Below are 14,473 nucleotides of genomic sequence, written 5' to 3'. Positions count from 1 at the left end.
GGATTTTCCTTTTATCCTTTGTTTTTGTTCAATAATACGAAATTGTTGAAAAATTACCAATGTGGGGAAACTTAATAATTCGTGCCTGTGTATCGTGTCACGCATGTCAAGAGTAGAATATATAATTGCAATTGTAACTGAAATTGAAATTTTTGCATTCTTTTTTTTTCTTTTTTTTTTGCATTTTCTTCATTCGAAAAAACAAATATTGTGTTACAATTACACATGCTAACCGTTAAGGTGATATTATCACCTTTTTTCGAGCTAATGATGATAATTGGTTCCTCTTGAAAATGCATTGCACTGAAATGTAAGTGCATATATATATTCATATACAGGGTTCATGTTTGCGACTGCCCTCAAATGTGCATATAATGCACATGCTCAAAACACCTTCATCAAGTAGGGGAGGAATCAAAATTGAAAAAATTAAAGTGGTAAAAGCAAAATAAGGATGATTTTCCTTTTGCTTTTTTATTGTGATATGGTAATAATTTTTTTATTAACAGAAGATCCAATTCATAGAAGAAATGTGAAAACTCTTCTAACTATTTAAAAATTTTATGGTTATTTTTAAAAATGTGTGGTAGGGATGATCTCACGAATACTATAATAATGTGCATTAAGCGCAATAACAGCGCTATATGTGTAGCTCACGTGAAAGACTGATATTCTGATGTGACCACACATGTGCTATACGTGCATATTTGTAATATGTGAATAATTATTATGGGGATTTTAACTGTACTCTCACCATGTTAAGCTTCCTTTGACGTAGGAATTTCAAAACGTGGAGGTCATCCTTCCAGTTATGAAATTTGGTTATCATGTAAACGATTTACAGAATTTAGTGGGTCTTCAAAAATGGAACTTTTCCAATTTTGTAACTATTTTGGGCATTTTTGTATTCATGCCTTTTCTTTTCTTTTTTTTTTTTTTTTTTGGCGCATTATTTAAAAATGAAAAGTCAGACAAAAGTGTAAGAAAAAAGTAAGAAGCATGTTTGTGGAGCGTTAATTGTTTTTTCCCTCAATCTTTTAAATTTTTATGTGTGGTCCCCCCATCCTTTTCACTCTCTTTTTTATAAATGAACAACGGTAGTGGGTTTACAGATAAAAATGAATATACACCTATATAAAAAATTCATAGTTCTGAAGGTAAAAGAAAACATACATTTTTGGAAATCTAAAGCAGTCATTGAGTTGCAAAAAAAAAAAAAAAAAAAAATGAAGAATGTGAAGAAAAAAAGAAAAAGAAACAAAAGAGCTTTTGAAAGCTCGTTTTTAAAAACGTTTTTTTAAAAAACTCCTCTATTTAAATGCGTATTTGAACGATAGACCATTTGCAATCAAATTATGAGCATGATATTCTATTTTGAAATTAAATTTTCCTCGAAAGCAAAGTTTGGGACTCCACCTTTAAAAAAAAAAAAAAAAAAATATATTTTACTATAACGACACAATATATAATGGTTAACGCACAGAAGCAAAAATAACTGGACTTTCTTATAAGCTATTCATTTAATATTATATGTTTTCGTCTTTTGCTTATATTTTAAAGGTTTGTTCTTGTTTTAACTTTGCCACTTTGCGTGAATTAAAAATGCGACCTTTTTGAAAAAAGTGAAGAGCGTAATTCCAGCGAAATTACTTGAATGTACATGTGCATTATATATGCCACTGTGGAAAATATATACATATGTATATATATATATATATATATATATATATATATATATATATATATATATATATATATATATACACGTGTGCAAGCACTATTTTACATTCGTAAATTCCTGCGTGAACGTTATACTACATAAATTCACGCATTTAAAACATGTATAATTTTATAACTTATTTTTCAAGTTTTATGAAAAAATAAAATAGCAGTAAATTTGGCAAAGCGATAAGAAGAAAAAAAAAAAAAAAGAGAAAAAATGTAGAGAACGTATTTAAATCCCAAATATTGTTTATTAAAGGCATCCTCTTTTGTCAGTTTTATTGTATCGAGTACTACTTAAATACTTTTTCTATTAACCCGGTGCTGCAGTTTTGCTTTTTTTTTAAAACGTTGCTAAAGTGATAGCCAGCATTTTAGTTAAAGTGCAAAAAAAAAAAAAAAAAAAAAAAAAAAAAAAAAAAATACATAAAAGGACGTCACTGTATCTTATGACATGACATATGTTGTACAAGTTATACATATATCATAATCTGTTCATTTAGGTATACTTATAAATATATATATATATATATATAGAAGCCTTTAGTTCATGAAATAATACTTGCGCATAGATATTGAACTTGCTTTTTCACTGAAAAAAATTATCAAAATTTTAACCTCATGTATGCAAAAAAAAAAAAAAAAAAAAAAAAAGGAAAAAAAAAAAAGCGCCTTTTCACAAACAGGTAATAAAGCACGAGTAATATATATTTTATATACATATAAATTATATATGTATTTAGTTACAAAGTAAATGTTATAGCAAATATATTTTATAAATATTATTGACAATCATAATAAGAAATAAAAATCCAAAACTTTCCCAATTGAAGTAAAAATACGAACAAAATTGATTAAAGAAGCCTTTTTCTTTTTTTATTGACGCAAAAAAAATTCAATTCAAACTTAATTATAAAAAAGTAGAGGAAACAAAAAAAAAAGAAGCATTTTTATAATGTATAAGTACTTATATACTGTACTTTTCATTACGAACCCATAATGAATGCAATGTATATATTTTTTGCACTGTATATGTAAATACATTTACTTATATATATGCAGATTATGTACTTGCTCATACATATAAATATCAGTTCGATTATTTAGAAAGTACAAATGAGTTTTTGAAGCAGCTGCCCAGGCATTCTTCACAGTTTTTTATACAGTAACAGTGTAGTGTAGTAAATCCCCTACTAAAATTACATTTGTATGGAATTTCATGGCTTTTAAAAAGCTGTTATGATTGCATTGCATACATGCTTATTCGTGATAACAATACGAGAACTTACACGTAAATATTTTTGCACACGTATTTGTGCTATTTTTAAGTATATGTGAATCGTATTCTTCTTTTTTTTTTTTTTTTTTCAAAGTTGACCTGTAAGTGGCTTAATTGAAAAAAAAAAAAAAAAAAACTTCATTCAGACCTTTTACGCAAATTTATAGTTACCCTTGTTTTACGCATATTTACAATTTTTACACACAAGTGAAATCAACAACATAGAGTAAATTTTCTAACCTCGAAAAGGAGCTCCTTTTTCCGTAAAGGTGTTAGTGTTTTATATATATACATAAAGCATTATAGCTATTAAACCATACGGTACAGTAAGCAGACATAGTAGTCAAATTATAAGTGACAATACTAAAATAGTTTAGAGGCATGATTAAACTTTATAACAACACGTATTTGTATTATTGTAAAGAAAAGTCAATGAAGACTTCGGATTGTGAACGTAGTTTGGGTTATACAAAATACATTAATTATGCTAATGACAATAACATAAAACAAGAAAAGCATAAAAACCCCTTTAGGCACTCGACAAATGACATATTTAGTGTAGTCGATAAATTGTGCTGGTAACACCTCATGGGAAAGCCTACATTGAGAAAGTAACAAAAACCACATCGTGATGTACAAATTGCGTAATATCCATTGAATTACATAATATCCAATTTTTGCACGTTGCCCATATGTGTATATTGCACTAGTGTATTTTGGGAGAAAGTGAGATGCAACAGGCAGTACCCTTACGGATTTGTATTCATGTACATATATACACATATATATATTCATGCAGATATATGCTCCTTTACATATTACTGTATACCATGCATGTAAATATATCTTCATCCCGTATCGAGCTGCCCAGATAATTGTATCTATAAAGAAAGGTTGCTAGATTATTTCTTTAATTACTTTAGTTACTACATTTCGAAGAGGGGGGGGGAAAAAGAAAAAAAAAAAAAAAAAAACATGAAAAATTATGTATATTTTATACCACATTATATTTATCTGTTCCTTTTTTTTAATTCAAATAATACCCCGTTGTACCAACATATTACAAATGTTATGTAATGGAATTATAATGTATTCATGTCATAAGTAACACATTTTAATATCTAGTTTATGCCCTTTTTGGAAATATATAAATTCACAGTTGTATGTTGCATCGTTATTGTGATAACATGTAAGCAATTTGCATATATAACTACATTAGCATTATAAATATTATTTGCATCACCTGATCTAGCCATATTCTCAATTATGCCTTTCACGAAAATAAGCAAAGAAAATTTAGCTGCATTTCTGTTGATTGTAGAACCATATATATATATGTGCACAACAGTTAATAATGAAATATCACGTGAATACAAAGAATCATAGAAAGATAGAGGTTTTGTGAAGCAATTTGCATAACATAATATATGCAAGAGAAACATATGCGATCAGGATTATTAGCATCACTCTCATTTGTTTACATACTTGTTTATTGTGCACGTGTGAGCGTATTCCTATTTTATTTAATCCCTTTTGAGAATTCCGTTTTGCTATATCATTATTATAAGAAGTAAAATGTATACACTTGCTTTATCAAACAGTGTGGAAAATATATTTTATAAAAGTTATGCAAGCCGAACATTTATTAGAAGTGATGAATGAACAGTAATTTTAAGGCACGCAGAATTTGTTGAGGTAAAAAATTTATATATTTTTTTTTTATTAAGGATTAGTTTTTAACAGCCTGAATGGAATACAATACAGTAATTGTTTAATACATTTTAGTAAAAAGTATTTATGTCAAAAAGAGAAGTAAATAAAAATAAAATAAAATAAGTATATCAGATTTTCATTAACACAGAATGATTTAAGAAAAAAAAAAAAAAAAAAAAAAAAGAGTGTAAAACAATTTTGAAGCTAATTTCTTAAACATATTGACTATCAATATATTATTGAAGTTTTATATTTATAAAAGTTCACAAAAGAAGAGATATAAAAGGTTATATCCTATCTATTGATATCTGAAAAGAGCAAGTAGCAAAAATGTCGTATATTAACATCCCCCGGGATCGAAATGATCCAAACTATAGATACAAGATGCCGAAATTGATCTCAAAAATTGAAGGCAGAGGAAATGGTATAAGGACGAATATTTCCAATATGGGGGAAATAGCGAGGTCATTGAAAAGACCTCCTATGTATCCAACAAAATTTTTTGGATGTGAATTAGGAACCATGGTGAAATTTGAAGAGAATGAAGAAAAGGCAATCGTAAACGGTGCTCACAAAGAACATGATTTAGTGACCATCTTGGACAAATTCATCGAAATGTATGTTCTATGTCCACATTGTTTATTACCAGAAACAGACATTATAGTTAAGAAAGGATTTTTAATATGTAAATGTAATGCATGTGGAAATATTGGAGAACTAAACAATTCTCATAAAATTGCGACATATATGATCAAGAACCCACCTCAAATAAGCACTGTTGGAAGCAAGAAGAAAAAAGTGAAAGAGAAAAAATTAGAGAAAAACGGCAAAGGGAAAAATGAAAAGGGTGGAGTTGGAGCAGCGGAAAAGGGAGAAAAGGGCGAAGAAGCAAAAAATGGAATTTTGAATTCCGGAGGAGATTACGATAGTTCGGATGGACAAGATACAGATAAAAGTAATCCAACAAATAATGGAAATATTAAAAAGGATAAGAAACTTAAAAAAAAAGAAAAAAAAAAAAATAAAACAGAAGAAAATTTTGTTTTAGAAAAAGAGTGCCTACATTTTGATAGTGTAGAGATTAAGGAAGTTATTGACAGATTAAGAACATTATTTGTTACCTTTCCAAATATAAGTGATAATGATTTTTGTGAAGAACTTCGAGTATTACAAGTATCTCAGAGCTTTGATTCCAAGTGTAGAATGTTTATTTGTCTATGTGCTTTATTTGATAACCAGATAACAAAAGAATTGCTAGAAAAATATATTAAATATGTGAAAAAAGTGAATGACACATCAGTAACTGTAACCGATATATTTCTTGCCTTAGAATATTATGTAAACAAAATAGCTGCTAATGCACTTATTATTTACCCATATATATTACAAGTATTATATAACAATGACATTTTTGAAGGAAAGGATATTATCAAACGATATGACGCTAACAGTTCTTCCACTTTGTTATTTGGAAAGTCCGATAGTACCGAGAGTCTTGATGAAAAAACGAAATACTACATCGAATGCTATAACAAATGTAAAAGTATGGCTAAACATTTTGTTAGTTGGCTAAAAGAAGATGAATCAGATGAGGATGAATGTGAAGAGGAGGAAGAAGAAGATAACCAAATTATTAATACAGTAAATAGCAACGTGACAAATTACAAAGTTAAATCGTTGCGAAATAATGGTGACAAGAATAGAGGAGCTATAAACAATGGTGGCATTAATAATAATAACTCAGGTCCCAATGATAATGATAAAGCATTTGAAGATTCAAAAAGTGAAAAATGTGAGGATGAAATATTTTTGGATGCGAAAGATGGTATTAACTACACTGGAGATGAGGAAGAAATTGATATCGATGCTATTTGAATGATATTTTTGACCTGTACAAATACGTATTTTTTTTTTTTTTAAACCTTTCAACCAATCCAAAAAAATACCTATTTTTTGTTCATACTATAAACAAAACGTTGTAGTTGCAGTGTGCAAAATGTATAATAATCATATTGCACTATGATGTTTCCTGCAACATCTTCCATCGTGAATTATATAAATATATATATATATGGTTGCATAAATATGTATTTTTAGCCATTTGGTCATTTTTGCAAATTTTACGTTTTTTCCAGTTATATGTACTACATATTCGTTTTGCGCCCAATTGTGCATCTATTTATTTGCATATGTTGTTGTTTCACCACTTCTGTGTTTTATGGTAACGATCACACCATTTCTTTTTTTTTTTTTTTTAACTGTATTAATATTACTAAGAACTCATTTTTCCAAAGCATTATATTTTTATGCTCCTCAATAATTGAGCGTTAATATAGAAATGTACGTCCATCATTTTGGTACTTTTCTATATCATGAAAGGTGAGAAAAAGGTGAGAAAAAAGGTGTACGATCCTGTGTATCTGCATAGAAAACTTCATTTTTCTTGTACCACAACCCCTTTATATTGTATAAGACCGAATATTAATTTTTTTTTTTTCTTTCAAATCTGTAATAATATGTTTTTAGTATTGAACATGTGCTATATTCCCTCAACAATGCTACAAAGATCTACCAAAAGTGTAGAATGGCCACAAGTCCATTTGTGTCCTGCGTATGTACAATGTGCATATGCCACCCCCCCCCAGTAGAACATGGAGCAACGTTCGGTGTAACAATCTTATCTTAAGGGCAGTTTTCATGGGTTTTTAAACATTTCAAACCTGTTAAACTTGTTATGTTAGAAATAAATTTATATTTTTCCTTTTTCACTTGTACATTCGTGGGTGTGAACTCATGTTGCAAGGAATGAAATGAGTAACGTGCGACCTATCCTCACAACGAATGAGTCCTATGAATGCTGCAAAATATATACATATATATTAGCCGAATTGTAGATACCAAGTGTAGCCATATTGTTCACCATACACTGCAGTTGCAAGGGTATTGTCATCTCGTATGCCATATATATATACATTGTATACATTTGTACTGAGGGATAATTACTCATCCCAGTATTGTTTCCAACAAGTCATATTTTTCTCTATTTGTTTTTAGTTGACAATGAAATCATTTTTTCTTTTTTTAAATAGAAAAAAATGGTACACATAAAAATGGAAGTGCAATCATTTTAAAAAAAAAAAAAAATTAAAAAAAAAACATGATATCATTTTCAACCGTAAAGAATTGATTTTTATTTTACATGCGGAAAAGAGGAACAACTAAATTGTGGAAAAATGGGAGGCAAAAAAAAAAAAAAAAAGGGGAATATATAAATAATGCTGAAAAGAAAAAGAATGTTAAAACAAACAAATTTACATGAGAATGACTTGTGCAAGTAATATTTTTTTCCTATGCACTTCATGAAAGTGGGGTTAGTGATGACATCATCGAGAAACAATTAACAACGCCTTTTCTTTTTGATGATTCCTATGTTATCACAAACTTTAATGAAAAATATATAATTGTTTCTAAGAATCTAAACAAGCGGTTAATTAAATTTTTTAGCAAAAAAAAAGTAGCACATTTTTTAATCACATCATAAAATAAATACGTAGAAAATAAAAAGAAATATAGAGAGAAAATATGTGTCAGGTTTGCAAAAGCCAGGTATCCATAAAACCCTGTTTCATATGTTTTATACCATAATTTTCACATAAGTTTTAATATATATGCATATACGTAAGGATACACAAAATATTCCCTTTTCTTTTCTTTTCTTTTCTTTTCTTTCTCTTTCTTTAACCACTTTGTGAAAAAAAAAAAAAAAATTGTAGTAGGAGTTTTACTATGTTGTAGCTATAGTTACTAGTAACATAATAATTAGCAAATTCTTAGGCGCACATTTCAGAAGCTTTTCCGTTTTGAATTATTTTATTTAAAAATTATAGAAACATGTCATGTAAAAATAGAATACAAAAAAGAGAAGGAAAATATTCTGAAAAAAAATGCTTTTAAAAAATAAAATAGTAAATTTTCTATATTGAACAAATAATGAGAAATGAAAAAATAGTTAAAACGGACGTCCATACATGCATGCAAAAGCACGTTTCAGCGAATGATAAATAAAGGTACAGTTTCGTATTCACTATTAAGTTCAGGCAACAAAATGGAAAAATTATATTAAGGCTTGTTAGAACTATATATATATAAATATACACATGTGTGAATGTTCACACAAATGGATGTGTAGGTTGATATCTATAAAACTGCAAGTATTAATTGCACAAAGCTAATTTGCCTCTTTTTTTTTTTTTTTTTTTTTTTTTTTTTTTGACATCACTACTAGAAGAGCACCTGAACGGGAAGCACAACACCTTAACTAATGATACTTAAAAAATTCCCTTGAATATATAAAGGCCATGAAAGGTGTTATACGAATTAAGGAAAAAAGCAAAAATGAAAATACTGATGATAAAAGTGAAGACAATGTTTGCAAAAGTAAGGACCGAGAAAAGAATGAAAGGATTGAAGGTAATGTAAATGTTTCAAAAATAAAAAGTGAACGTGTTCAGAAAATGAAGGAAAAAAAGGAAGCGAAATCAGCTATTCTTAACGTTGGACAAAAGGACGAAAAGGTGGTGCATTCAAAAAAAATTAAAATAAAAACTGGAGAAACGGATGAACAGATAAGTAGTATCCATATTAGTGATGACATAAATGAGTATAAAAATGTTGATTATGCGAATTTTAAAGGGAGTGCTATTCTAGGGAAAAATGTTAAAAAGCAAGATAACCTTGGGGAAGGTTACCCCTTAGGCCACATGTATTCTCGTACAAGTGAAGGAAAAAATATACGTCAGTGTGATCAAAGGGGTAAGATTAAGGAACACTTGAACCAATTCAAAGGAAACGAAATGAATAGAAAAACGAACGAGAGTGTAAAAGAGAAAGCAATGTGTGATCGAGAAACCAGTTATAGTTCCTTGCATAGACAGAACAAAGGGAAGGAGAATGAAAATAATTTCATCGGACTTGTTGTGAAAAATAAGGAACATAATAAAAAAATTTATGAAGAATCTAAGAGTATAAAAAATTTAACGGAAAAATGGAAATTACTACCTGCATATTTAAAAGTTAAAGGATTAGTAAAACAACACATCGAATCGTATAACTATTTTATTAAACGAGAAATAAAAACAATAATGAATGCAACAACAAATAAAATTTTAAAATCAGATATAGATGAACATTTTTATATAGAATTTTTAGATATTTTTGTTGGAAAACCATCGATTGATGAAAATATGATCGAAACAAACTTGACTCCGCAAATGTGTAGGCAAAGAGATTTAACATATTCTGCTCCTATATATGTAGATGTAGAATATATAAAAGGAAACAACATAATTAGAAAAAATAATGTCGAAATTGGAAGATTACCCGTCATGTTGAGAAGTGATATATGTATTTTAAATAACAAAAATGAAGAAGAACTGATGGAATTGGGTGAATGCCCTTACGATCCTGGAGGATATTTCATTGTAAAAGGAACTGAGAGAGTTTTACTAATGCAAGAACAGTTGTCAAAAAATCGGATTATTGTTGAAATGGATGTAAAACATAATATTTGTGCAACTATTACATCTACCACAGCAGAGTCTAAAAGTAGATGTGCTATAGTTTATAAGAATAATAAATTATATCTAAAACATAATTCATTTATTGAAGATATAGGTGTCTGTATTATTTTGAGAGCTATGGGTTATGAGACTGACCAAGAAATATTTCAAATGATAGGATCCCATAAAAATTATTTAAATGGTATTTTACTTTCCCTATATGACCTGTATAGCGAAAATATTAGAACTAACCTAGATGCATTATTATATATAGGGAAGAAAATTAGACCAAGATTATTAGCGAAAGGATTTTTTAGCTCCATGAAAGAAAAGCAAGTAAAGAATGAGAGGGATATCATTGAAGAAGGGTTGGATTTCTTAAGTAGAGTCCTTCTGTCACATATTCAACAGAAGAACAAATATGATTTTCGAAACAAAGCTAGATGCATTTGTCTCATGATTAGACGTGTTTTAGATAGTGCAAATAATAAAAGCGAATTAGATGATAAAGACTATTATGGAAATAAAAGGTTAGAATTAGCTGGGCAGTTAATTTCTCTCCTATTTGAGGATTTATATAAACGATTTTATTTTACATTAAAAAAACAAATAGATCAAACATTGAGTAAATATATGCAAAGTAATTATGCTTCAAAATTGAAGCATAGTGGTATCATAGATGATAATTATCCAGATGTTTTTCGAAGTTTGCCAAAAGATATAATAACAAGAGGAATGCAAGCAGCAATATCTACAGGTAATTGGAATATTAAACGGTTCAAAATGGAAAAAAGTGGAGTGTCACAGGTATTGTCTCGTTTATCATTTATTGCATGTATCGGAATGATGACAAGATTGAATTCTCAATTTGAAAAAGGTAGAAAGGTGAGTGGACCCAGAGCATTACAACCTTCCCAATGGGGTGTTTTATGCCCATGTGATACCCCAGAAGGAGAATCTTGCGGGTTAGTTAAAAATTTAGCACTCATGACTCATGTTACTAATGATAATGAAAATAATGAACACTTAGTTGAAGTTTTGTATACGTTAGGTGTAGAAGATAGTGATAGTTTAACAGGAGAAGAAATGTACAAAGAAGGAGTTTTTTTTGTTGTTTTTAATGGGATATTATTAGGTGTTCATAAAAAACCACGTGTATTTATGAAAAGAATTAGATGCTTAAGGAGATATGGAAAAATTGGACAATTTGTTTCTATATATGACAACTTTTTACATAATGCTATTTATATTTCAACAGATGGTGGAAGATTATGTAGGCCATTGATAATTGTCGAAAATGGAAAATCTAAATTGTTACCTGATCATATTGCATCTTTAGAAAATGGAAGTGTCAACTTTTTTGATTTACTTACAAGTTCAGTTATTGAATGGATAGATGTTAATGAACAAAATAATTTACTAATTGCTTTAAACGAATCTGATATATCTGTCAATACGACTCATTTAGAAATAGATCCATTAACAATTTTAGGAGTTGTAGCTGGACTCATTCCTTATCCAAATCATAATCAAAGCCCAAGAAATACATATCAATGTGCAATGGGAAAACAGGCCATTGGTGCAATTGGATATAATCAGTTCGTTCGATGTGATACATTGCTATACTTACTAGTGTATCCACAAAAACCGTTAGTTAAATCTAAAACTATTGAATTTATTAACTTTGAGAAATTACCAGCAGGACAAAATGCCATTGTAGCTGTTATGAGTTTTTGTGGGTATGATATTGAAGATGCAATCGTCATGAACAAGTCTTCTATTGATAGGGGCTTTGGGAGATGCATGTCCCTGAGGAAGCACGCCTTAGAATTAAAGAAGTATTTCAATGGATCCACTGACATGGTTTTGCCATCACCACTGGTTATTAACAAACTGCAGCGTCGTGAGGAGAAGAAACGGCAAGAAAAGAAACGGTATGAGCAGTATCGACAGGAGCAGAATCGTCAGAAGCAGTATCGGCCGGAACAGAATCAACAGAAGGAGAACCTACAAGAAGTGCAGGAAAGGTCTAGCCATGGTCAGAACAATCAAAAGGAAAATGCGCAAGAGGATGAAATGCCTGAACAAGGACAGAACATAAAAGAAGAAAAAAACTATTTAGAAAATGGAGTAAGAAAATACAGAGATGAATCAAAAGGGTTTCAACATAAGGAAATAAAAAAATACCATGCCTTAGATGGGGATGGAGTTGTTTCGATTGGCTATTTACTGAAAGAAGGACAAGTGTATATAAATAAATATTCTCCAAAAAATATAAAAGATCATGTTAAGGATATGAATAAAATAGATCTAAATGATTTTAAATCAAGTGAAGTAAAATATAAAAGTGTTTATCCATCCTATATTGATAAAATTATATTTACCGAAAATTCAGAAGGATTAAAAATATATAAAATTATTATGCGCCAAACAAGACTGCCAGAGCTAGGCGATAAATTTAGTTCAAGGCATGGTCAAAAAGGAGTGGTTGGTTTGTTAGTAAATCAAGAAGATATGCCATTTACAGAATCAGGCATATGTCCAGATTTAATTATGAACCCACATGGATTCCCATCTCGAATGACAGTAGGAAAACTTTTAGAACTGGTTGCATCAAAATCAGCAGTTTTAGATGGTGAATTTAAATATGGTTCTATTTTTAGTGGTACCCCATTTGATGAAATGGCATCAATTTTATTTAAATATGGATTCAATTGTTCAAGTAAGGAATTATTATATTCAGGTTTGACAGGGGAACCATTAGAAACTTACATTTTTATGGGACCCATTTATTATCAAAAGTTAAAACATATGGTACAAGATAAAATTCATGCTAGGGCAAGGGGACCAAGACAATTATTAACAAGACAACCAACAGAAGGTAGATCAAAAGAAGGTGGATTAAGATTAGGTGAAATGGAAAGAGATTGCTTAATAGCATATGGTGTTAGTAATTTGTTACTTGAACGATTAATGCTAAGTAGTGATGTCTGTGATGTTTATATTTGTGAGGATTGTGGACTCATAGGATATGATACCTACTGTAATTTCTGTCAAAAATGTGACAAAAATGCTCTTGTCAAAATGCCGTATGCGTGCAAATTACTCTTTCAGGAGTTACAGACAATGAATGTCTGCCCTAAAATTGTGGTGAGAGAGGCGTAGTTTTGCCACCCTCGCCTTCATGTATACCCCATACTTGCGTGCCTGTGCCGTTGCAGTAGTCATTTTTTTTTTCCCTTTTTTTTGTAACTGTAATTGTTCTGTCTCTCGTAATGTATATATATATATATATATGTGTGTGTCTATTCCACTGCCTATTCCCCCTGCTCTAAATAAAAAAAGCCTAATATCTAAATGATGTGCAAGTAAAAAAAAAAAAAAAAAAAACCCTTAATAGGAGCCCCACAAAAGTGGACACAAGGTTGATATGCACATCCAGATGATACCCGTGGAGTTCGCATCTATTGCTATGTATACATATTTATAATTTACTTTCCCCCCCATTTGCTGCACTGAAATTTTTTTTTCTTTTTCTTTTTTTTTTCTCTCATATTTTAATTCACTTAAAAATTTTGTTCACTCTTACCCATGAAAATGTACGTCTATTTGTAGCTTATAATTTGGAATCTGATCTTATTTGTAAAAATAGAACCTTCGCTATAATGCTTTTTTTCCGTTTTACCTCTGTACCTTGTTACATCTTTTCTTCTTTGCAACTTTCCCTTTTTACATCTTCCCTTCCTTACATCGTTGTCTTTTTTTTTTTTTTCATCTTCAAAAATTTATTGCCCCCCGAAAAATATTAAAAATATTAAAAAGCATTTTTTAATCATTACTTTTTTTTAATTTTGAAAAAAAAAAAAAAAAAAAAAAAAAAGAACCTTTCGTGACCAACTATTTGAACATTTTTAAAAACTGCCCTCTCCAGAAACACAAAAATGGGGGTAACAAAATGGGAGTGCACAATCAAAATGACAAATCCGTTGCGGATGCTTTTGTTTAAAATGCACATGTGCACATGACCTATGTATGATTTAGGGCACGGGTTTATCATGTCTTATAAAACGAGGCACTTATTCTCACTCTTTGCATTGCTCGTGCTAATCTCGCTCAGAAAATTGGAGAAAAAAAAATTCCTATACGTATCGTATATGTACATACAAATATATAGACAGATATACGCACGGACGTAAACACA

At 29.6% G+C, this 14,473-nt stretch overlaps 2 protein-coding genes across 2 annotated transcripts; both read left to right on the top strand.

Moving 5' to 3' along the window:
- Positions 1-5,044: 5,044 nt before the first annotated feature.
- Positions 5,045-6,589, top strand: PGO_130720 (eukaryotic translation initiation factor 5; the record flags this gene model as incomplete). Its single annotated transcript, XM_028689588.1, has 1 exon — positions 5,045-6,589. The coding sequence occupies one exon, from the start codon at positions 5,045-5,047 to the stop codon at positions 6,587-6,589; it is 1,545 nt and encodes a 514-aa protein (XP_028545389.1).
- A 2,483-nt stretch (positions 6,590-9,072) lies between these two features.
- PGO_130710 (DNA-directed RNA polymerase III subunit) lies at positions 9,073-13,437 on the top strand (the record flags this gene model as incomplete). Its single annotated transcript, XM_028689587.1, has 1 exon — positions 9,073-13,437. The coding sequence occupies one exon, from the start codon at positions 9,073-9,075 to the stop codon at positions 13,435-13,437; it is 4,365 nt and encodes a 1,454-aa protein (XP_028545388.1).
- Positions 13,438-14,473: the final 1,036 nt, after the last annotated feature.

Source organism: Plasmodium gonderi (assembly GCF_002157705.1).
Source record: "Plasmodium gonderi DNA, contig: Chr13, whole genome shotgun sequence".
Taxonomy (NCBI): Eukaryota; Apicomplexa; class Aconoidasida; order Haemosporida; family Plasmodiidae; genus Plasmodium; species Plasmodium gonderi.
The sequence above is the reverse complement of the archived record's forward strand: the minus strand, read 5'-3'. Positions and strand labels throughout refer to the sequence as shown.